At 54.4% G+C, this 23,727-nt stretch overlaps 1 protein-coding gene across 5 annotated transcripts in view; it reads left to right on the top strand.

Annotated features, from left to right (window-relative positions):
• Window positions 1–23,727, top strand: part of OSBPL2 (oxysterol binding protein like 2) — a 41,710-nt gene that overhangs the window by 13,031 nt on the left and 4,952 nt on the right. For 4 of the 5 annotated variants that reach the window (XM_055300267.1, XM_055300277.1, XM_055300285.1 and 1 more), the window contains 10 exons: window positions 2,946–3,046; window positions 6,607–6,751; window positions 8,117–8,192; window positions 12,605–12,739; window positions 13,272–13,369; window positions 16,394–16,576; window positions 18,259–18,366; window positions 18,972–19,061; window positions 21,105–21,228; window positions 22,873–23,001. In XM_055300267.1, coding sequence (XP_055156242.1) covers window positions 3,010–3,046; window positions 6,607–6,751; window positions 8,117–8,192; window positions 12,605–12,739; window positions 13,272–13,369; window positions 16,394–16,576; window positions 18,259–18,366; window positions 18,972–19,061; window positions 21,105–21,228; window positions 22,873–23,001 — 1,125 coding nt within the window. In that variant the 5' untranslated portion in view covers window positions 2,946–3,009. The remainder of the gene's footprint in view (window positions 1–2,945; window positions 3,047–6,606; window positions 6,752–8,116; window positions 8,193–12,604; window positions 12,740–13,271; window positions 13,370–16,393; window positions 16,577–18,258; window positions 18,367–18,971; window positions 19,062–21,104; window positions 21,229–22,872; window positions 23,002–23,727) is intronic. The other variant, XM_055300304.1, reaches the window with a different exon arrangement.

The raw sequence follows: 23,727 nt of genomic DNA, 5'->3' as shown, positions 1-23,727 counted from the left end.
TCCGTGTCTTGTGACAGCGCCACGCACACACCCTCCCGCCTCGTCCTGCGGTCCCCCTGTCATTAGGCCAGGCGGCGGCGGCACCGAGAGCCCGAGAGCCCGTGCAGGAAAGACGGGATGGACGCTTGGCGGCTGGCTTCAGAAGCGCGTGCTGGCGTCCCGCAGGTGACCAGTCGCCTCCCTCCCAGTCTGTGTGAGCTTGGGGCCTCACTGTGTCCCGTGCATCAAGGTCTCTTGCTGCACGTTGGTGCTCCGACGACGTCCCTGGTTGCAGCAGGAGCCTCTGTGGGCTCATCCTGAGCCCTGTGACACGGCCCCCTGGCTTCCTGCGGCCCTCCAGGGATCCCCGTTCTGGATTCAGCCACTCCTAAGTCTCCAGGGACCCTGGTTCCTTTGAGTGGCTTCCAGAGGGACAGAGCAAGTCGCTACGTGTCATAGATAGGACAGGTCATGTCGGAGAGGAGCTAGAGTAGGTAGTAACGTCTCTAGGGTGCGCGGGCAACGAGTCCTGGACTGGTGAACGAGGCTCGGTACGGGTGTTTCCAGAAGCTGCCTGGTGCCTGGTTCTGCATGGTGGGAAAGAAAGGGATCTCAGAGAGCCTTTCAGGGCAGGAAGAATGGAGTAGCTTCATGCCAGTTTGTTTTACAGCATAGAAGCTCACGTATGCTCTGGCCCTCTCACAGGGCCAGAGATGAGCCGCCTTGGAGGTGTCACCCAGCTCTGTGTCGCCACTCCAAGGGCAGAGGGCACGTCCCTCCCTCGGGACCGTCTCTGCCTTTGCTGCCATCAGAACTGCGAGGAAGGCTCTGGGCCCCACGTCTGTGCTACTCACACAGACGTAAACTCAGCTTGTTTTCATTAAAGTCAAACCTTTTGGGACAAAGGAAACTGCGATGGAAACTTGGTTTAAAGTTGGTGTGACACAAGTACTCGAACAACATTGTGCACTTGCTTGTGACCGCCTGTCGTAGCTTCCATGAGGTTGGCAGCCACCGTCAGCAGGAGGCTCTCGGGTGTGTTTGAGCCCCGGACCCGTGAGCACCTCACCGCAACTGACCTGCTTTTCCGCCTGTCCCCCGACTTCCCCGACATCAATCATTTCCTTGTTTTCTTTCTTTTTTTTTTTTAAAGAGAGCAAGTGAGCGTGTGTAAGAGGTGGGAGGGAGGGGCAGAGAGATAGGTAATCTTTTTTTTTTAAGATTTTATTTATTCATGAGAGACACACACACACAGAGAGGCAGAGACACAGGCAGAGGGAGAAGTAGGCTCCATGGGGGAGCCCGACGTGGGACTCGATCCCGGGACCCCAGGATCAGGCCCTGGGCTGAAGGCAGGCACCAAACAGATGAGCCACCAGGGCTGCCTGAGAGAGAGGAAATCTTAAATGGCTTCCACACCCAACACAGAGCCCAGCTTGGGACTTGATCTCACGACCCTGAGATCATGACCTGAGCTGAAGTCAAGAGTCTGATGCTTAATGGGGACCTGCATTGTTTTCTTTTTAAAAATCTGTTACTATTTTTAAAAATGGAAGTATAGTTGACATAATGTTCCATTAATCTCAGGTATACAGCAGGTGATGCTGAGCTCACCAGTGTAGCTGCCACCTGTCACCACACCCCGCTCTCACGGCGCCATCGATGACGTCCCCATGCTGTGCCTCTGATTGTGACCATTCATTCTACAGCTGGGCGCTTGGGCCTCCCCCCCCCCCCCCGCAACAGTCTGTTCTCTGTATTTGCAAGTCTGTCTCTGCCTTTCGTTTCTTTGTTTATTCATTTGTTTTTATATTCCACAAGTAAGTGAAATCATATGGTATTTATCTTTCTCTGACTTATTTCACTTAGCTTAATACCCTCTAGGTTTATTCATGTTGCAAATGGCAAGATTTCATCCTTTTTATGGCTGAGTAATATTCCATCACAGACCCCACAACGTCTTGGTCCTTGGACAGTTGCTTCCATATCTTGGCTACTGTAAATGTTGCTGCAATGAACATAGGGGTACAGTTATCTCTGAGAATTAGTGTTTTTGTTTTCTTTGGGTAAATACCCAGCTGTGGGATTACTGGATCATGTGCTAATTCTACGTTTAGTTTTTGAGAAACCTCTGTACTATTTTCCACAGTGACTGCACTGGTTTGCATTCCCACCAACAGTGCACGAGGCTTCCTTTTTCTCCACATCCTCACCAACACCTGTTTCTTGTGTTCTTGATTCTAGTGTTTATCATTTTCCTATACAACTGTAGATAATGATTGTTTCAAAGATTTTACTTGTCAGGGAGAGAGAGAGAGAGCATGAGCAGGAGGAGCGGCAGGCAGAGGGAGAAACAGACTCCCCACTGAGTAAGGAGCCCAATGTGTGGGGCTCGATCCCAGGACCCCATGGGGTCATGACCCATGCCAAGGGCAGATGCCTAACTGACTGAACCACCCAGGCGCCCTTAGATAGTGATTTTTAAAAATAACTTCAATTAATGATTACTTGTTAATCTATTTTTCTTCGATGGATATTTGTATTATGAATGTTTCTCATATATTTTGAAATCATGCATTTGTCAGATCATTCATTTTATTTCTTTGCTTAAAATTGTGATTGAGATTGATGTCAAGAATGGTGAATGGGTATTTTTAAAGTGTTTCTAAACCATGAAACTGGGCAGCCCGGGTGGCTCAGCGGTTTAGCACCACCTTCAGCCCAGGGCGTGACCCTGGAGACCCGGGATCGAGTCCCACGTCGGGCTCCCTGCATGGAGCCTGCTTCTCCCTCTGCCTCTCTCTCTGTGTCTCTCATGAATAAATAAATAAAATTAAAAAAAAAAAACCATAAAACTTTTGAAAGCTAAGTATGTGGAAATGCTTTTCCCCTTAGAGCTCCAGTGCCTGTTGGATTTTTGCCAAAACGTAAGTTGACAGCATACAATTCCTTACACATCGATGTAGGTCCAGTACGATGACTCCGTAGAAGAGCCGAGACTGGGTGGCGAGGGAGCCCGGCTACCGAAGGATGAACGGCGAGGAGGAATTCTTTGATGCCGTCACAGGTGAGCAGGGCAGGAATTGACTCAGAGGCCGTGGTGCGGGCGCGAGACCTCGGGCCGGGTCCCAGACTTGGCCTGGGGGTGTGAGAAGGCCTGGGAAGGCGAGCAGGTGGAGGTGGGACCCATTCCCATCACTGACACTCAGCAGAAGCCTGCGAGGGAGGCTGTGGGCCACGGGCGGTAACGAGAAAGGACAAGAGTTGCCCTGGAGCGTAGACACTTTTATTTGGATCCCCAAGTGAGGTGGTCAGTTTTCTTATGTTATTTGTACTTCCTGATCCAAGCCTTGCTGTCTTAACGTTGGGACTAGATCTGGTTTGGCACCACTCGGAGTACAAACCCCAAGTAGAGGGGGTCTGTGCCGACAAAGCTGCTCCCGCTGGTACGGAGTGCAGCGGGCCTCCCTTCTCCCGGGACCGTTTGCAGGACCGGCACGCAGCCTGTGGTCCGGCCTCCTGCAGATGACAGGGGAGCCCGATGGGAAATAGTGCGTGGAGGTCCTGTGTGCGCGGGGGCGGGCAGGCCGGGGTGGGCAGGCTGGGCGGCCTTGCCATGGCCTCTCCCCGCCCCGGCGCTAGAAGAAGCCCCTGGCACCTGAGCGAGCAAGTGAGTGGTGACCGTGTGGTCCTGAAGGCTCCTCGAGTTCAAGACGGCCCTCAGAGTCAACACTTGTGATGTCGTCGTCATCTGCCGAGGATTGTTGGTGGAAAGGGACTTCAGGAGCCCCTCGAGTCCAGCTCCCCCGTCCTTAGCTAGAGGAATACAGTAGCAACTTTGAACTATTTCTCTGGGCCAGGGGTTTAGTAGCAGACTTTCAGGTCAGAGGGGCTCCTTCTGCCAGCAATTGCTGTGGCTGTCCCCTCTGGGCCAGAGTGTCTGTCCCCCGGAGCCCTGGCAGAGCTTGGGGCCTCGGTCACTCACGGGCCATGCTCCTCCTTCCAGACCAGGGGTCGCGGGCCCGGTGACTGGCAGCCCGAGACTGTTGATGTCTCTGAAGCTCAAGAAGCAGGAGGCGCTGAGCTCCCTGTGGTTTTCAGAGGCTAAACTACTAAGTCCTCTTCCGTGATCTCATAGAAGCAGTGCTCCTCATAGATGTGCTCCTAGGACACTGTCCGCCCAACCTGCTCGCTCCTCAGCAACCACTTGGTTATTCCTGCTGAGTGCGGTGGTCTTCAGGGGCTCGTGCCCTCGGATCACCTGGCCCTTGCGGGACCACTGGGCCTGTAACCAAAGAGGTGGGCCCCTACCTTTGGGGCCTCATGGGACGTTTCCTCTTGCCAGGGACCCTGCACCCAGATTCCTGAACATCTATGAACTTTGCCTGGAGATTTTTCTCTGGGGAGGACTTGAGCTTTGTGCAGTGTGCCGTCTAGAGAACCTCTGTCTCTGCCTCTGCGCATGGCGACACTCTTCTGCGTGTCCCTGAGACAGAGGTGGAGGGGGCAGCTGTCCGGGGACAGCACTTTCTCACCTCAGTCCTTCCATTCCAAACCAAATAACAGCAGAAAAGCACCAAGTCTCCCAGTGCGATGGTGCACGTGAGACGGGCAGAGTGCTGACCGCTTCACCGTGTAGACTAGTCTGACTTTGTAACTGTGGAAAAAGTAGGAAAGAGAATCCAAGCCTGGCGCTTACTAGATGAATGGTCTGGTAGGCGGTACTTCGTCCAAGAACCGGCACTATTAAAGGGAAAGGTTTTAAGGTACATGGAAAACACACACAGGAACAGACTGATCTGGTAAACATGTGTGACTCGGGCACCTGCGGGCCTCGGTCAGTGAGGCGTCTGCCTTCGGCTCAGGTCAGGATCCTGGGGTCCTGGGATCGAGTCCTGCATTGGGCCCCCTGCTCAGCAGGGAGACTGCCTCTCGCTCTCCCTCTGCCTGCTGCTCCCCCTGCTTGTGTGCGTGTGCAAGTTCCCTCTCAGTCAAATAAAAAATCTTTAAAAAAAGTGTGTGTGCCTCCGAGTGACCAGATTACAGGTGATTTCAGGTTTCTCCTGTGCTTATCAGTCTTTTCTGTTTCTTACAACATATGTCGCATATGAAAGCGTATAACCCGTTCACACAGCGCTGTGTTAGTCCGAGAAGGGATGTCAGCATGATCGTCAGCGATGTGTTGCCTTGTTTCCTGGGTGCGTGTTCAGGCAGGACCTCCTAGTGTCGGGGGACCCGAGGGGACAGGGGTATTTGGGGGAAGGTGGTTGGGCGGGTCCAGCAGGAAAGGAGCAAGGGGCGCCTGGGGGGGCTCAGTCAGTGAAGCGTCTGCCTTCAGCTCAGGTCATGACCCCTGGGTCCTGGGATTGAGCCCCACGCGGGGAGCCTGCTTCTCCCTCTGCCTGCCGCTCCCCCTGCTTGTGCTCTCGGGCGCGTGTGCTCTCTTCTCTCTCTCTCTTTCAAATAAGAAATAAATAAATACATTTTTTAAAAAAAAGCAAAGTTTAGACTGAGGATTAAATAGATGTTGCAGTTGGGTGGGTAAGAAGATGAGAGGTGGCAGGCTGTTTTAGGAAATATTGATCCTTTGAGAGGCTCGTTCTGGACGTTCCTTTCAAAGCCAGCGTGTGGTGAACATCGGTGCTGCATCTTGTGAACCTGTCGGCACGCAGGAGTAGCAGAGAGGGTTCTTTTTGCGTCTTCTCAGGAAAGTGTAGCAGCAGATTTGTTGATGTTTCGGGTCTGACAGCACTTCCCCACCTGGCCTTATGCCCTCGCCTTCGTCTGCGCAGTGAGGGGTGGCAGGAACTCAGCTCCCGGTGGGTCTTGTGTCCCCCTGCAGTGGTCACGGTCATGCCGAGCACCGCGGGCCCGGAGCACCTTCCTCCCCCCCCCCCGGGTGGGCCTGCTGCCTGGCAGCCGCGGCTCGGTGCCCAGCGTGCCTGGGAGCAGGAGGCGTGTGCCGCAGTGAGCTGTGCCAGCCGATGCAAGAGGAGCGGGCCTCCTTTTCCCTGTAGGGGCTGTTCCTTTGGGAGAGGGCTCTCCAGGGGGGACAGGGCCGCGGCCCGGGGCGGGCCAGCCACATCCCACACTGGCCCTCAGGAACCCACTGCCCACGCTCTTGGTCGGTGTGGGATGCTTGCTGAGCTCCAGCTGCTTGTTCCACGCTCAGGTTCTTGCTCACGAGCATGAGAGTCTGGCAGAGCGTTTGGTACACGTTCCTCTTCCTTAGAAGCTACTGCCGTGGCTTGTGTTCTAGAACTAGAGGCAGAACTTGACTGCGGAGCGTGTGCAGAGACCGAGTTTGCTGCAGCCTCGGCTGGCCTGGCTGCTGTCGGGGCGCCCGCCCCACAGGGAGTGAGGCCTGACCGAAGCAGGGACAGACTGCTCCCTGCCGGCCCCCGGGCCTCGGGTGGGGGCCGGGTCTCAGCGGCTCCTGGGAAGGCCCGGGAGAGCAAGCCTGCCCGTGTCCCTGCCTCCACCTGGGGCTTTTGGGGAGCAGAGCTCGCTGCTGCAAACCGTGTCCGTTAGAAACAATGTGGAGCTCAGGCATGGTCAGAACTCTTGGAGGTGGGCTGTTACAGCTTCCCAGTCCCCGAGGATGACCATTCTGCTTGTTGCGTGCAGGCTTTGATTCTGAGAACTCTTCCGGGGAATTTTCAGAGGCAGATCCGAGAGTTGCTGGAGTGATGCGCGTGGACACCGGTAGAAGTAACGGGATTGGAAAGGTCGGGGAGAGGCCCCCCCGAGAGAATGGGATTCAGAAACACAGGTATGTCGTCCTACATGTGTGTTTTAGAATCTTCCGCTGTATCTGTGGCCGCCCCCCACCGTGCTGCAGGGCGCCCCTTCAGTGCTCTGGAGGCCTGAGTGGGAGGAGCGACCCCGCTCGTGGCACCTGATAGGGGACTATAAGGTCACCCTCCTCTTGAGACGAGGACTGGCCCTGCTCCTCTGGCTTCGGCCCCTGTCCCGTTGTCCCTGGTCCCAGCCGACTGAGGCCTCTTTGCAGTCCTTAGGTGGCCCGGGCCTTTCTCACGGCAGAGCTCTGCTGCGGCCACGGCTCTCTCCTCCGTGTCTCTTTAGTTCTGGCTTTTCCCTCCTGACTCACACAAGGCTCACCTCAGTGCCCCTCCCCTCCCCGTGGCACCCCTCAGTTTGCACTTGCCCTGCTGTGGCCGCTCCCAGTGTTCCCAGAACCCAGAGGAGGGGGGGGGGGGCAGAGCCAGTGTGGGGTACTGGCAGCCTGCCGTGTGATGCTCGTAAATGTTTTCTTTCCCGTTTCATCCCCAGCGGCCTGCTTCTCCTTCCCTCTCACCCCGACATAAGCAGTGTGCCCCGAGCCGGCTGCCCCTAATGGGATATCCCCAGGGGCAGGCACGCCCTCCTGCCTGGGCCAGCGCACCTGCTGTCATTGTTCTGCAGCTCAGAGCCATCAGGTGGGGGTGGGGGTGTCTGAGCCAGGAGCCCCTGCTGTGGGTGTAGTTGGACCTTACCCAGAGCCAGAAGCCAGTGGGAAGTGCAGGGCAGGACCCTGGGACCCCGGTGGCACCTTCTAGGGCCCCCCACGCTGTGGCTGCCTGCCGATGGTCTCTGTCTTCAGTGCGTGGGTCCAGCATGCTTCCCCCCAATCTGGATTCACAGCCCACTTGGACACCCCCTTTCCAGGCGGAGAGAGCATCTCCTCCAGCCCCAGGTTCCCAGGAGGGAGACTGCCGGGTTTCCCCTGGCAGCTGGCAGGAAGAGGGCCTGAAAAGAAACTATACCTCAGGAGAACAAACTCATATTTGAAAGGGGCTTATGGCCCACTTCTGGAAAGGTGTTAATTCGCTTCCCACTTGTGTCCTCATGCCCGTGGGCCTGCGGCTGCTCCAGGGGAAGGGGCGCCCCATCCCCCACTCTGTGGAGGAAGAGGAAAGTTGTCTGTGTGGTCACGACCATTTCCTGGGAGACCCTCCAAAGCACCTGTGCAGAAACCTGTCTTCGGGATTTAACAACCCTAGCTGCTGCCAGAGCCCACAAATGCGGTGTTTGCATCTAAAAACTAAAAAAACTGGTCACTGAGCAAAATCATCGACTGAACTCGAATCTTCTGCTGGAGGAATAAATATGTGTTTGTCTGGTCGATTCTTTATAGGACGTCATTGCCCGCCCCGATGTTTACCAGAAGTGATTTCAGTGTGTGGAGTATATTAAAGAAATGCATCGGCTTGGTAAGTTCACATGGGCTCACCTTGGGGCTTCAAGCTGAAACTTTTTTTTAAGATTTTATTTATTTATTCATGAGAGATACAGAGAGAAAGGCAGAGGGAGAAGCAGGCTCCCTCTGGGGAGCCCGATGCAGGACTCGATTCACTGACCTGGAATCACGACCTGAGCCAAAGGCAGATGCTTAGCCACTGAGCCACCCGGGCATCCCTGAAACATTTTTATTTCCCATGAATTTGTTGCTCGGCTGGTAGTTGAAGATGTGCTCTGCATATTTATAGCGACATGAAACGAGGGTAATAAAATAGGAAAGGGACAGAGACAGAGGAGAAGAGGAGAGAAAGGCCCAAGTGTTTGCAGACAGCAGGAAAACAATCCCGCAGGTCAAACTCTGGATGTAGGGAGCATCACAAGGGTTTAGGTTCGACCTTGGTGTTCTGTGACGGGCTCCTCGCTGGCTGGCTGTGGACAGTCTGCAGGACTGGGGAGCTTCGGTGGGTTCCCTGACGCACGCTGAGGCCAAGCCGTGGGCAGGCGTGCAGGATGTGGGTCACCGTCCCCCAGCCCCGCACCGGGCTGCAGGCAGAGCTCAGGTGCTCTGGGTTTGCAACAGAACAGTTAGTTGGATGGTTGGTGTCCTGGAGCCACAGACTTTTCTTCTCATGGTGTCCGTGCCTGTCTCAACCGGCCGTGGGAATGTGAGCTGTGTCCCCTTGGGAGGAACGAGCGCCCCCATGGGCCGTGGGGCGACTCAGACTCCAGTGAGTGTTGTACCAACAGACATGTGGCCCTGTCCCCGGTGCTCCTCGCATGCATGCTGCTGCATTTGTTTCTGCCCTCAGCTGTTTATCAGCCTTTTTCCAAGAGGAAACTGCATCTTTTCTCCTACTTTTATTTTATTTTATTTTTATTTTTTTTAAAGATTTTTAATTTATTCATAGAGACAGACAGAGGGAGAGAGGGGCAGAGACACAGGCAGAGGGAGAATCAGGCTCCATACAGGAAGCCCGACATGGGACTCGATCCCGGGTCTCCAGGATCACACCCCGGGCTGCAGGCGGCACTAAACTGCTGTGTCGCCGGGGCTGCCCACCACTTTTTATTTTGAAATAATTTTGGACTTCTACAAGATTGCAGAGGCGCATTGAGCTGCGTTTACCCTTCACGCAGCTGCCTGTGGTGGTGACCTCTCACATAGTAGCCAGAGCCCAGTGAGCGACACAAGGGGATTCCTGTTGGAGCGTCACTGGTCACCTCACGGGGGACTTGCTTTCGTACTTTCTCCCCTGCTGCCCTGCTGGAGGGCGGTGTTTAGACATCACGACCCTACGCTGGATGTGCTCGCCACTGCTGGGGTGTCACTGCCCCAGGCCTCTCGCAGACACAGCTGGGAAACCCGAGTATGCCTTATGACCCTGCTTGCACACCTACATATTTTTGTACCCACTTATCTTTTATTTCTTTTTTATGATTTGGTTTTTTGAAAAGATTTTTAAGTAATCTCTACAGCCAATGTGGGACTCAAACTCACAACCTTGAGATCAAAAGTTGCAGGCTCCTTTTACTAAGCCAGCCAGGCGCCCTGCATGTCTCTTCTGTTTTAAAATGGCAAAAAAAACAAAACAAAACAAAACAAAACAAAACAAAAAAGATAAAATAAAATGGCACATTTGGGATTCTTTTCTCTTAGCAGTGTTCTCTCCTACGTTTTTCACTGTGTGAGTGGGTCAGGTCTGGACAGCTGTGTCTGTCCGAGGTTGGGTGATAAACTTGACTAGCTCCTTGATCTCAAAGCTTGTTCGAGATCCCTTGTCATAAAGGGACACCGTTACCTTGCATTCCTCAAGGAATCCACCTTGGATGGATTCAAATAGAAGCTGAACAAAACGTGGGTCGTGGGTGGCATGTTCCCAGGGCTGCACCTGCTCAGCATCCATGGGCTTTGCCTCTGAAGTGGTGATACTGCCCTCTTTGTACTGCTTTGGCCACTGAGCAGCGGCGACACAGTGGCCCACGTGGGCTATTTGAAGCACGCCCAGCAGCAAGCAGAGCTGCGTAATCCCCTGGCTCACCGCGGCAGCCAGGGCTCATCACACCCCAGCCACACCTCATTGCTTCCCACTCCCCTAGTATTTTTTTTTTAAGATTTTATTTTTTTATTCATAGACACACAGAGAGAGAGGCAGAGACACAGGCAGAGGGAGAAGCAGGCTCCATGCAGGGAGCCCGATGTGGGACTCCATGCAGTTCCCCAGGCTGTTCCCACAGGCAGAAAAGCAGGGAGCCCAATGCGGGACTCGATCCTGGGACCCCAGGATCACGCCCTGAGCCAAAGGCAGGCACTCAACTTCCTGAGCCACCCAGGCATTCCCAGATTACTTTTTAAAAAGATTTTTATTTATTTGAGAGAGAGAGTAGGAGGGAGAGGGAGAGAGAATCTGAAACAGACTTGCTGCTGAGCTCAGAGCCTGACATGGAGCTCGATCCCAGGACCCTGAGATCATGAACTGAGCTGAAACCGAGGGTTGGACACTTACCTGACTGAGCCACCCAGGTGCCCCAGATTGTTTTAACACAACCACAGTCCTGATACCGTAATATGTTTATGCCGTCAAATTCAGTGGCACCTGGGTGGCTCAGCGGTTGAGCATCTGCCTTCGGCTCAGGGCGTGATCCCAGGGTCCTGGGACTGGGCTCCCTGTATGGAGCCTGCTTCTCCCTCTGCCTGTGTCTCTGCCTCTCTCTTTCTGTCTCTCATAAATGAATGAATAAAATTTTTTAAAAAAAGAGGAAATATCAAATTCTCCATTGTCTCGAGTGCCATTCCCGAGTCTGTGCTGCTCAGGCTGTGTGGACACCTCTCTGTTACTCCTCTCCTGACTTTGAGCCCCTGATGCCTAGTGTGTGAGCTGCGCCAGCGGCATCGCTCTTCCTTTATTTCCTGGGACACTTGTGTGTCAAAAACGTGCCCTTCCACTGCTGTGAGTGTGGTTTGCATAAGAAAGTCAGGGTCAGTGGGTGATTCTTTATCACAGTTGTCAAGTGATGGATTTGGTTCAGTAGCCTTACCCAGCATGACCAGTATAACCAGCTAGTTTGTCTTCTACTGTTTTTTAAACTCACAGAGTTGAAGCTCCATGCTGTGTTCTGGTCCCCGAGCTGCTCTGTCTGTGGCTGGTACTGGGGTCTTCAGGTTGGCTGTAACCCTTTACAGAAGATGCTCTGGCTCATTCTGTACCTTTCTTGTCCAGGATCTGGAATCAGCTCCTTGTCCAGGGAGAGAGGACTCAGGACCACAGCTGGGCCCCGGGGAGGCTACAGGTTGCTTTTTCTAGGTCTTTCCCAAAGGAGCTGTTTTGATTTGTGTCAAGGGTGCTTTAGATTTGGGATGGCAGGACTAATGTAATCTCTGTCTCACTGTGTCTGTGCCTCTTTTCTCCCACACCGATAATCCCAGTGTTTAACAACGCTGGAGATGACCGGTTTAGGTGAACACGTAATGAGTGACTCACCTGCTCTGTCCCACACGCAGAACAGTTCTGGAGAACGGGACCAGCTCTGCGGCCAGCAGCACATTTACTGAAATGTGCGAGTTCACTGGCTTTTGTGGTTCATTTCGTCCTTAGGGTATATCTCAAGTCACCGTGGTCCGTCTATGGGTGGCTACGCCCGAGGGGCTTGTGTGTGTTCATTTGTTTCATCATATTCTTGGTGTTTGGAGGTTGCTTTTCTAAATTAATTTTGTTTCAAAATTGTAAACCCAAAGTCACATCTTTCAGATGAGATTCCAAGGTATATTCCAAGAATTTAGCTTCCTGTCTCTGGCCTCCGTGTGCCCATCCCCTTCCCCCGGAGGGGACCACTTCACAGCTTTCGGGTCCATCTTCCCATGCTTCAGAAAGCTGATTGCGTGTTTAGACAAACTAGAGGCTGTTCCGCCTTTTCCCCGGTGCGGTACAGCCATTGCCATGTGGGGCTACTGCTTATGCCATTGGTCACTGCGTTGTGCTGTGTCCTCTGGCTGCCCACACCAGCTGGGGCCCCGTGGGGACGTTTGAGTGACATCTGGCCTCTGGCTGTTTGCCAGAGGATCTGTGGGATGGGCTCCTGGAAATGGGACCACCAGGCCGAAGGGTAGGTGTGCATGTAGTTGTGCTCCTATGGCCAGGCCCGCTCTGCATGGCTGTACCACTTTGCACCCCTACCAGCAAAGGGGGGCGTCTTCCCCCCAGCCTTGCCCACAAGTGGGTTTGGAGTGTTGCCACTTGAGCAGGTGAGTAGTAGAGCCTCCACATAGTCTACCTTCTTTCTCTGGATGAGTAAGGCGAACATCTTCCCTGCCCTCAGAGCAGAGTGGGCGTGGGGCTTGGGTTCCAGGGGAGAGCCCCTGCGTGACGAGTCTTCTTGCTCCTTCTAGGAGCTTTCCAAGATCACCATGCCCATCGCCTTCAACGAGCCTCTGAGTTTCCTCCAGCGGATCACAGAGTACATGGAGCACGTGTACCTCATTCACAGAGCCTCGTGCCAGCCCCAGGCCCTGGAGAGGATGCAGGTAGGTGCTGGGCTCCCCTCAGGGGGCAGCAGACATTGAGCTTGGGGGTGTCAGATCGTAGTTCTTGGGAACATGACAGCGTCTGACGAGCACGTCGTGGTAGGGCCCAGGCACCTCGTCGGGACGCTTGGGGGAAGGGCCCACACGTCTGGGTGCTGTCCCGCTCAGCCACTCTGAGGTGTTGCGCAGCCTGAGCTCCACAGGTGGTGGTGGCGGGTGTGGCGCCCCAGCTCCTCCTGGCTCCTTTGGGGACCAGCACCCCGTGTGCATGCGGGTGCGCCCGCCAGGCCAACCGGCCCTGCCCGGGGCCTCAAGGCTGGGCTGGGCTGGGGGGCGAAGCCGCACACAGTTCCTGCGTGTGTGGCTTTGAGGAAGTGCTCGTGATGAAGGGCGTTTCTCCGGAAGTTCTGTAATCTCAAAACATGTGACAAGCGGGAGACTGAGGTTGCCGGGAGCGCGTCCCGGCACCGAGAAGCTGTGTGCCTGCGGTGCCCCGGGGGCCCTCGCTCACTGTCGTGTGCGTTGCTCCCAGTGCGTGGCAGCCTTCGCAGTGTCTGCAGTGGCTTCCCAGTGGGAGAGGACCGGCAAGCCCTTCAACCCCCTCCTGGGGGAGACCTACGAGCTGATCAGGTAAGGGCCCGGGGCTGTCGGGCCGCTTGGGCTGGCCGGAGGGCTGGGGACACAGAGGGAGGCCGGGGTCGCGGCCGGGGTGCAGTGCGCATCACAGCACCAGCGGGGGGCGGGTGGCAGTGAGGAAAGGCAGCCTGTGTCACCGGGGCGTCTTGGCAAATGTCACGGGGGGGCAGCTGGAGCTGCAAGGGCAGTAGGCACAGGGGGCATGCTGCAGCCTCCCGAGGCGGGGGGGGGGGGGGCGACTGACATCCCTGCGGGTGGAGTTTGTCTCAGCAGCTCTCCAGCCCGCCCCCCAGCTCTGACCCGGCCCCGCACACCCCACCCCCCAGGATCAGCGGTGGCGGTCCTGGCGGGGCCCCGGGGGGAAGGGCTGGGCCAGTTTGGGCGGCTCTTCCCTGGCCCCGCTGCCCGTGCCAGGTGCCCACCCAGACCAACACGAGCACAAGCTAACGGCAGCGTTGTCTTTTTCCGTCGTGGGCTCAGTGGGTGAGGAGCAGCCCTCCGGCCTGGGCCGTGGTTCCTCTGCAGGCCGCTGGGGGACGGCCGGCGTAGTTTGTCACCTAGCCCTGGGTCCTATGGACAGTCTCTCGGGATGTTTTACTAGTTAAGAGTTTGTTTTCCATTATAAGATCATGTTTTTTGTAGAAAATATGTAAACTGAGCAATGTGAAAGACGAGTCAGATGTAACCCCATAGAAGACAGAGTTCATGTTTTGGGGTGTGTGTGTGTGTGTGTGTGTTCACACGATGCGGTCGTGTTCACGTGTATCGCTTGTCACATAGCATCGTACCATCCTCAGTCCCCACGGCACGTCAAGCTTGTGCTGAGTCACGCTGCTCTGTTGTGTCTGACGTGTGCGCGCGTCGTGCTGTGGCGCGTGGCGCTGCTTCTGTCACGAAGTCAGTAGTGGTGCGTTGTGTGGTCACCGGCAGGTTGGTGTCAGCCCTCAGGCCGTGCTTCTTGGGCTCTTTGTTGCCCTTAATGATGTGGTTCTTAATGATCACGAGTTCTCCAAAGGTGAGTAAATGGCTGTGGGAATGGGGGTGTCGGTCTGCTTGAGTCAGCGCCTGTGCCGGGTGTGTGTCAGCTCGGGTTTCAGAGCTCTGCGGAGGGGTGTCACCTGGAGCCCGCGCCTCTCCACGTGGCTCTCTCAGTGGCTGGGGAAGCGACGCAGACGTCTGGGGCCCGGCTCTCCCTGTCTGTGGGGGCCCGGAGGCAGCGGTCCCCCCTTCCAATGGACCGACAGGCCAGCGACCCCGTGTGCTGACACCTCTCCGATTGCGTTACCTCGAGGAGACTGCCGTGGGGTGTGCTCGTGGTGACAGGAGGCAGCGGGGCCCCGTGTGACGATGGCACCTTGCTGCTCCTTCAGTTCAGACACAGGGAAACTGAGGCCCACATGAAGGGAAGTCCTGTCCTGAGAGTCAATCTTCAGGGAAACTTTTATTCTGAATTCATGTGGAGAGTTCTTTTTTTTTCTAGAATTACCATCTTGAGCAGGAATGACCTCCCTGCAGTCAGAGTGCCAGGTGCCGGGGTTCGAGCCTCTGACCTTGTCTAGTTCTGAGGAGATTGGTAGCATTTTTGTTTATTCAAAAGCACTGGGCAGCCCGGGTGGCGCAGCGGTTTAGCGCTGCCTTCAGCCCAGGGCGTGATCCTGGAGACCCGGGATCGAGTCCCACGTGGGGCTCCCTGCATGGAGCCTGCTTCTCCCTCTGCCTGTGTCTCTGCCTCTCCCTCTGTCTGTGTCTCTCATGAATAAATAAATAAAATCTTTAAAAAAAAAAACCAAAAGCACCATTAACGGATCTTGAAAAGAGAAAGGAAAGCATAATACAAAGGAAGTTCTAGACAATGGGAGATAATGCAGATTAAAAGCCCATGAACAACCCCAAGGTGCTGGAGAGAGTGTGACAGGCCTGCGTGTTCGTCTTTTCTAGGAAATTAATTTGGGGGTTGAGCCAAAGTTTCAGATGGGCAGAGAAACGAACTTTCTTCTAAACTTGTAGACACTATGCATGTCGTGTCCTGGTGTCCAGGTCGTGCGTGTGGCCGTCGTGTCTGCTGCAGGCCGGGCCCTGAGGGGTCTTCCTGTTTCAGGAGCTACGTATCTGAACCAAGTCATGCTCCATGTCTTTTTCCCTGCAGTTTGCTCCTGGATAGCCCAAAATAGCACTTGCTTTTCTTAGACAAGTATTCATTTTGTAAATTACATACCTGGGTAGGCAACCTTTTAAAATCTAATTTTTCAACTTTCCTTCCTCTGTAATGATTGGAAATTCTGATTCCAGTTAAGTTAGTAATTATGTGGTTTAGCTTTTATAATTTTTAATGACTACAACTGTAGGTGTATTCACAGTTCCGGAACAATTAAAAACTGACATTTTTATTGAAAAGGAGTGTGTACTAAAAATCCGGTTTCCTGGCCAAGAGTATCTTGGGGCATCAAACATTCCATCACAAAACTTCCAGGAGCCTTAGAAAAAGGCTAGAGAAGAACCCCCTTCAGAAAGGCTGCAAACTAAAAAAACAAAACAAAACAAAACAAAACAAAAAAAAAGGCTGCGCACGCACCCCTGTTTTGGTTCATTAGGTGTTGGGTGTCCCTCTGGACGAAGGGGCAGTTTGGTATCGGGGCGTCTCGGTCACTGGTTCTAGGAGGTGCACCAAGACCCGCTTGTGCTGGGGAGCCTCAGGGTAGAAGGCCCCTCTGCACTATTTCTTGTTCCATGTGGCGTGGAGTTCAGCTTTGCCCCAGGGGCACGGTGTTCGTGTGCAGGCAAGTGTGTGTACGGGGTGTCAGCGTCAGGCCATGTGTGAAGTCAGAGCACAAGTGTGGGATATTCCAGCCACCCAGAGTGGCATGGCACCCGTTCCCCAGGGCCCCTCCCGGCCACAAGGGTGCGGTGAGCCGGCCGTGCGGGGGGCCGAGGGGCTCTGCCAAGAGGGCCGCTGAGCCCACCTTTGTCAGATTTTGCTGTGTCTAATGTGGCTGTCCCCCCTCTTGTTTCTGTGCCTAGGGAAGATCTGGGATTCAGATTTATATCCGAGCAGGTCAGCCACCACCCCCCCATCAGTGCATTTTATTCAGAAGGCCTCAATCAGGACTTCCTGTTTCACGGCTCCATCTACCCGAAGCTGAAGTTCTGGGGCAAGAGCGTGGAGGCCGAGCCCCGGGGGACCATCACGCTGGAGCTGCTCAAGTGAGTGCGGGCGGCGTGGGCCGGCGGAGTCGCGTGCGGGCCCAGCCTTCCGGTGGAAGGGCCGCAGCCTTCTCTGTTCAGGCGCTTCCAACCGCAGAAACTCCTTCAAAGAGGGACTCCGCATCAGACCTCACCGGGACGGGTGGGATTCCCACGCCTGCTGGCGGGACAGCTCTCCCTCCGCGTGACCCGGGAGCTTTAGTCACTGCCGCTCGCAGCTCTTCTGCTCCCTGATGGCCCCAAGCGCAGCAGCCTGAAACGGCCACCGTTTGCTCCCCCACATGGTTTCTGGGACCGGGGAGCAGCGTAGCAGGCTGCCCTGGCTTGGGGTCCCTGGAGGTGGCAGGCAGGACGTGAGCCACGCAGCATCCCGAAGGTGGCCAGTGGAGCATCTGCTCCTGGGCTCACTTCCGTGGCAGTTGGCAGGAAACCTCTGTCGCTTGCTGTGGCCTCTCCATGGGGATATCTGTGCACGGCTTGGTGCCGGCGTCCGTGGGAGCTGAGGACCCAAGGGGGGAGGAGCCACCAAGACAGAAGGCGTGGTGTCTTTTACGACCTCATGTTAGAAGTGACCCTTAACCTTAAACCCCTGTTGGTCACACACAGGGCGGGAGGGAGACGAGGGATAACCCCAGGACATAGGGAACGTGGACGTCCCAGAGGCTGCTCACACGCCCGTTAAATCTCGTCCAGATGCTCCCCAGTGCAGTGTTGATCAGACACCTCGCGAAGCAAAACCTGCATCTCTGGCGACCACCTGGATGCTAGAGGACCGGCGTAGGTGGTCCTGGCCGTGGCATGCCTCTGTTCTCGGGGGCGCGAGTCCTGCCAGGGGTAGCCTGCCGGAACCAGGCGTTTGGTACCACTTTTGCTTCGTGCCGGCCCAGCCTGGCTCGTTTCCAGAGAATACCAGCCCCTGAGCCCCGTGCATCCCAGGGCCGATGAGGTCACCGGGCCCAGTGAGGGTACCCCCTTTGCCAGGAAGCGTGCCTGTATGGTGGTGGTCTTTGCTTTCTTGGGGTGAGGTGTGCAGAATTGAAAAGTGGCAGACATTACTGATTAATGCGTGTGGGTTCCCCCTGGAAATTTGAGGGGCTCCAGATATTTGTCCTGAAATACTTTTGCTTCGAGCTGATCTCTGCCCTTTATGCCTCATTATGGCTTTTGACACGGCCTCTCTCGAGACGCGGGTCTGGTGATCTTGCTTCACATTCGCGGGGGTTTCTCCTTGGTCAGGCCGTTTGGGGAGGGTGAGGGATAAATGCAGAGGCATTTGGAACATTGTTCCAACAGTCGGTGCACCCCAGCATCCCTGCCACGGAGCGGCTCCCCGGCCCCCTGGGCCGGTGCGGGACAAGCAAGTCCTGCTGGCAAAGGGGCTGTTGTGTGACAGCTTCCCAGGACAGCCGTGTCCCTGTCTCAGTGGTCTCCTCTTGCTTATTAACTTGTCTTGACATTTAAGTAGAAAGCTTTGTTGATGCTACAAAGGAAAGCAGAAATAAATTTCAAACAAATGCTAAATAAATCACCACCGTTGGAGTGAGTTCAAAGCAGTGTTCTGCTCTTGTACAGATTTTAAGGCAATTATGGTTTAATTCTGTCTGGTATTTTGCTTTTTAGGTCACGCAGTGTCTCTCTCTTTGCTGGCCTCTGACTTGCTTGTTTTCTGGCATGTTTCACAGACACAATGAAGCCTACACCTGGACCAACCCCACCTGCTGTGTACATAACGTAATCATCGGGAAGCTCTGGATAGAGCAGTATGGAACCGTGGAGATTTTAAACCACAGGTAATAGCGCCCGTGGTTGAGTGGTGGTCAGCCCGGGCGGATGTGCAGACGCGCCGTGTCCTCGAGGGGCGCCCCCGCCCTGCCCACGGCCACGGCGTCCTGGGGCTGCCTTGCCTGCAGGGAGGGCCGCGCCGGGTGCTGGGGGGCTGGCCGGCGTGGACGCTGCTCAGCGCTCCCACTGTCTTTGGTGCCCCTTGTTGCTTCGTGTTTTGGTTTTAGGCACAATAGTGAATTTGTTTTGAGCTTCTAAACTCTGAGGAAGAATGGCGTGATCCCGGACGAAAGTCCCAGCCCTCCTCGGGTGGATGCTACCTGCTGTCTGTACCTTCTTCCTGGGAATTCATGGCCTGTCAGCTTTGTTCTCCAGCAGCTTTCTCGAGATACTCGCATATCCTAAGATTCACCCGTTGAAAGTGGAAGCTTCAGTGATCTTTAGCGTGTTTACTGAAGCGTGCAGCCATCAGCACCGGGCAGTGTGGGGCGTTTCTGTCACAGCAGCAGGGTCCCCCTGCCCCCTCCCGGCCCCCGCCGCCTCTGTGTCCCCACGCGTCTCCCCCAGACATTGCACGTCACACAACAGAAGCCTGTGTGTGTTTTCCCCACAGGACTGGAGACAAGTGTGTGCTTCATTTTAAACCTTGTGGATTGTTTGGAAAAGAACTTCACAAAGTGGAGGGGCACATTCAAGACAAAAAGTAGGTCTACACGGACGCCTCAGCGGGGCTCCTCCGGCACATGCGCCTTGCTAGTGGTGCAGTGATGCCAGTGACATCTGTTCGCGGTAGAAAAAATGATGGTCCTGTGTTGTTTAGAAAAGACATTTCCTTGTTGAGTCTGCAGGGAGACGAAGGCTTAGTTTTAAGTGTCGTTTCCGGGTGGTGACTGGTGAGGGTCTCTCTCTCTCTCTCTCTCTCTCTCTCTCGAGGATGAAAGATCTGAGTCTGTTTTCTTTGGGTAAAGCGGATGTGAGGAAATGAGGTGTCCCCACAGAGAGCTAATACTCTGGTTTTGCAGCCAGAACTGAGGTTGGAAACGTGAGCGCGTCGCCTCCTCTTAGCGCCTGCATGGGTCGTTGAGCACAACTCAGACCCTAGCCCGTGTGAGCCTCCCTCTCAGCGGCTGGTTCTTTCTAGCCTCTAAGCGAGGGACTTTTAAAGTATTTGTGAGCAGAGAGACAGGAGTTCACAACAGACCTTCCGGGGTTTTCTGTCCTTTGGGCTAGTTACCTTATGTTTTTGGTCTCAGATTTCTCATTTTTATTCCCTGGTAAGGAATTTGGGTCTTATATAATGTCAGGAAGCTCCTTCCAGCTCCAAAAGCTATACATTTTCTTTTTTTCTTTTCCCCTCTTTTTTTAAAAAGTAGTCTCCGTGCCCAACGTGGGGCTTGAACTCACCACCCCGAGATCAAGGGTCACATGCTCCACCCACTGAGCCAGCCCGGTGCCCCCTACACATTTTTAATTAGAAACAAGTTTTCAGTATAAAGCAGTGGATGCTTCCTCTCCTTCCTACTCTTTGGGTACCAGAAAGTCACCCATTCACACAGCCTGCAAGGTGCTTTCAGGCGTTAGACTCTGAGCACCTTGCCCGTTGAAGTAGGTCAGGACTCAGCCCGCAGACGTGCGGGGACAGCAGCCCTCTTTACAACAAGAGCACTGGCCAGCGCCTGCGCGGCCTCTCCCTGGTGGTGGAAACAACCCAGGCGGAGACCGTGGTCAGCTCACCTGCAGACACGGGGCCACAGGAGCCGAGTCCCTGCCACGCCTCGAGGCCACGCTCACCAGCCCTAAGGGGCTGCAAACCCTTTTCTGATTTCCTGGTTTTCTGTCCTAAATTGGAGTGAGCTCTTCCTAATGCTGTGCCTCTCGGATGCAGACTGTGCCAGCCAAGGTGTCTGCCAAGTGAGGACTGGTCAAGTGTCGCCTCACCAGTGCCTGCGTGCCAGCTTTCCAGGCTGAGCCTTGGAGACAGGGGCGCACTCCCAGGATGCCACGTGCCCGGCAGAGTAGCATTTCCAGAGCACACATGGCCGCTGTGCTTTCCCCGCAGGAGGATGTAAAAAAGAAAAGCAAAAACGGCCCAGCGCTCTTGGCATCCCTTTTGGAATCAGGCAGAGTGCTCTGGTGGTTGATCTGGAAAGTCTCCAGAGATTGTTACTAAACGAAAATCGCAGGCAAGCGATGACGTGGGCATCCAGTGTGTGGTTAGAAAGACAGAGCAAACCATGTCACTGGAATTGGAAGGGCTGTTGATGTGATTTATAGGGAAGAGGGGAGGACAGAGTGCGTGGAAGTTCGTGCGTTTCAGGGACAGTGACCAGACCAGCACGCAGGCGCAAATGACACCAGACGCCCTCGTTTCTCACCTCCTCTTGTTGGCAGGGCCCTGCCAGCGACCCTTTGGGGCTTTGTGTCCTTATCTTCTTCACTTTGCTTTGGCAAATCAGGCCCAAGGAGGGATCCTAAAAGGCAGATTTTCCTCTTTGCACTTATGTCCAGAGAAGTCCTAACATCGATAAGGAGACAAGTGAGAACAGAGGTTGATCCCATGGTCAGAAGTAACATACTGCATGTTTAGATGAATGATTTATGATTAAAATTCCCTTTGATGGGGCGCCTGGCCGGCTCAGTTGGAAGAGCATGTGACTCTTGATCTCGAGGTGGTGAGTTGGGTGTAGAGATTATGGAGAAAGATAAAGTTTAAAAAAACAAAAATAAAAATTTCCTTTGACTACAGCAAAAAGAAGCTCTTTATGATCTATGGAAAATGGACAGAGTGTTTGTGGGGCATAGACCCTGCTGCGTATGAGTCCTACAAGAAACGGGAGAGGAGGGGTGACCCCCTGAGCAAGGCACAACCGGTAAGTGCTGCCCCCTGCACTGCCCCTCCCCAGGGGGGAGCAGACCCGATGGGTGGGCCCCGGCTTCCGGCTGCTGGAGACGAGTGCTGGGAATCAGCCGTCCCTCTGCTCCCTGTGTGTGGAGCCCCCGCTGGGGAGGAGGAAGGCCTGCGATCTGCCTGTCAGAGCGAGACTGCTTGTCTGTCTGGGTGCTGCACGGGGCGGAGCGTGTGTTTATCTGCATTTCGATTGTGCGGAGGCTGCTGTTGTCAGCTGGGCTGGGGTCTCGGTGCCCCCGTGTCCCCCCAAGCAGAATCCAGCGCACCTGTGTTTCTTCCTGGGAACCCTAGGCTCTGGGTGCTTCTTCATAAACCTCCTGTCTTCCTGCACCTTGCTAGCTTAGACCCTATTAAAAAATCAAGAGAACGTCATGTCTGTGTTTTTAGTTCTGAGAACCAGATAATATATTCCACAGTCAAAAAGTTTTGGCAACAATACTTTTTCCCTGGAGCTTTGGAATACTGATTATCTTAGGGCTAATTATTCTTGAGCTTAAAACTAGAAATGAGGATGGCTCAGGTCACGATCCCAATGTCCTGGGATTGAGCTCCACGTTGGGCTTTCTGCTCAGGGAGGAGCCTGCTTCTCCCTCTGCCCCCTCCCTGGTTGTGCTCTCTTGCACACGCGTGCTCTCTCTCTCAAATAAATAAAATCTTAAAAAAAAAAAAAAAAACAAGCAACCCAGAACTAGAAGTGGTAGTTCGAAAGAAGTGTCCAGTTTTTTGAGGTAAGAAGTCATGGACCAAACCCAAGGTTCAACGGTTATTTCACAAAGGTGTTCGGCCTCCCCTGGGGTTTCGGTGTCTGGCACTGTGGCGTTCCGTGGGTGCCGTCAGACGGTTCTTCTAATGGTGCTCTTTTACTTGAAAAAAAGGAAAGTTGCATTTGAAGACCACACAGACTCAGAATATGGAATCCATTGAGGATTGGCTTTTAATGCCTTAGCTTGGCTTCGTTGTCTTTTGGGTAACCTAGATGTGAGAGAGAGTTTTATGTGAACACACATTGCCAAGCAGCCTTTATTTAGCCTCTGGCACCAAACCCCATCGAAGTCGGCTCAGGTGGGGGGTCCTGAGGCCACCCGGTCCCACTCAGGCATTCTCCTGTGACCACTGCAGGGCTGCCCACTTCTTTCTCCAGGCCCCACTGATTTTAAAAAGTCAGGTCGTAGTTGTATCTTTTGCTTTCAATGTGGTCTCCAGTTGGGGTTCAGGCTAGAAGCGCTAGGTAACCGTGAAATCGCCACACGGAAGCCAGTTCTTGACTGTGGGCAGGGCTGCTGCATGAGGACTGTCTCCAGCCCAGGAGCCGCCCTTAGCAAGAACCGTAGGAGCTTTTCTAGAAGGTGTCGCCCCCCGCTAATGGTGAGCAGACTCGCTCGAGTGTCGTTTTGTGCTGCAGGTGCCTCTTCCTGCAGGAAAGCCCTGCCTTGCTGCTGACGTCCTGCCCTCCCTCTGGGGAGCCCCCCAGCAAAGAGAACACGACGATGTCCTCTCCTCACTAGAGAGACCATCTTGCTGTGTGCCCAGTGCTGACACTGGCCTGACAGTAGCTCAGGGGTACTGGCCGTCCAGGCTGGCCGTCCCAAGGTGTTCTGTGTTTCAGGACGACAGCTCCCAGAAAGCTGATGGCGACGTGCTAGACGCCGTGCCCGAGGCTCAGGAGACTGTGCATGTCATTCCCGGCAGCAAGCTACTCTGGAGGGTCAACACTCGGCCCCCCAACTCTGCCCAGGTTCGTCTGCCCCCTGCCATGCCTGCCACCCACCCTCCTCAAGTCTAGGCCTCTCCGTGGCCCCCAGTGCCCCCGACCCCTGGCCAGGCCCCACAGCTGTGCCTTGGTCCCGTGTCCACGCTGTGGCCCAGAGCCGAGGGCCCTCTGTCACTGGGTTGCGCCCTGCGTGGGCCCCCTGGCCTCCCCGCAGCAAATGCAGCGCTCTCCCCACCTGGCGTGTGAGGTGGTGACCCGGGCCGCGTGCAGTATGACAGGTGCCTGGTCTAGCGACCTGCACCGGCTGAGCCTTACGAAGGGGCTTCCGCGGCAGTTATGAGAGATTATTTTTCTGACTTGTCAGTTTAGAGGTTTAGTGCGTTTTGGTATATATTTTTGAAAGTTGCACTTATAATTTATGTTGCATATAATAAGCTTGTATTATGTACAATAACGTACAACATATAACTAATAGATACAATAACGTGTGATAAACTTATTTTAACAATTATTTTGTTTATATATAAATTATATGTACAACATATCATGTAATCTATTGTGTCATTACGTCCTGTTAACATAGCAGAACATGTAAAATAACTAAAAGGAAATAAAACATCCACCTATGCACATATTACCTGGCACAGCCACTGCCCCTCTCGGCTGAATGTAAAATAGTTCAGTGTGACGGAACAAGAGGCGGATTTCTCTTGAGGGAACACCTTTTACAAATAGGGTCCCTCCCTCCAT

Source organism: Nyctereutes procyonoides, unplaced genomic scaffold, assembly GCF_905146905.1.
Source record: "Nyctereutes procyonoides isolate TBG_1078 unplaced genomic scaffold, NYPRO_anot_genome, whole genome shotgun sequence".
In the NCBI taxonomy this organism is placed as follows: Eukaryota; Metazoa; Chordata; class Mammalia; order Carnivora; family Canidae; genus Nyctereutes; species Nyctereutes procyonoides.
This window is presented reverse-complemented; position numbering and strand designations above follow the sequence as displayed.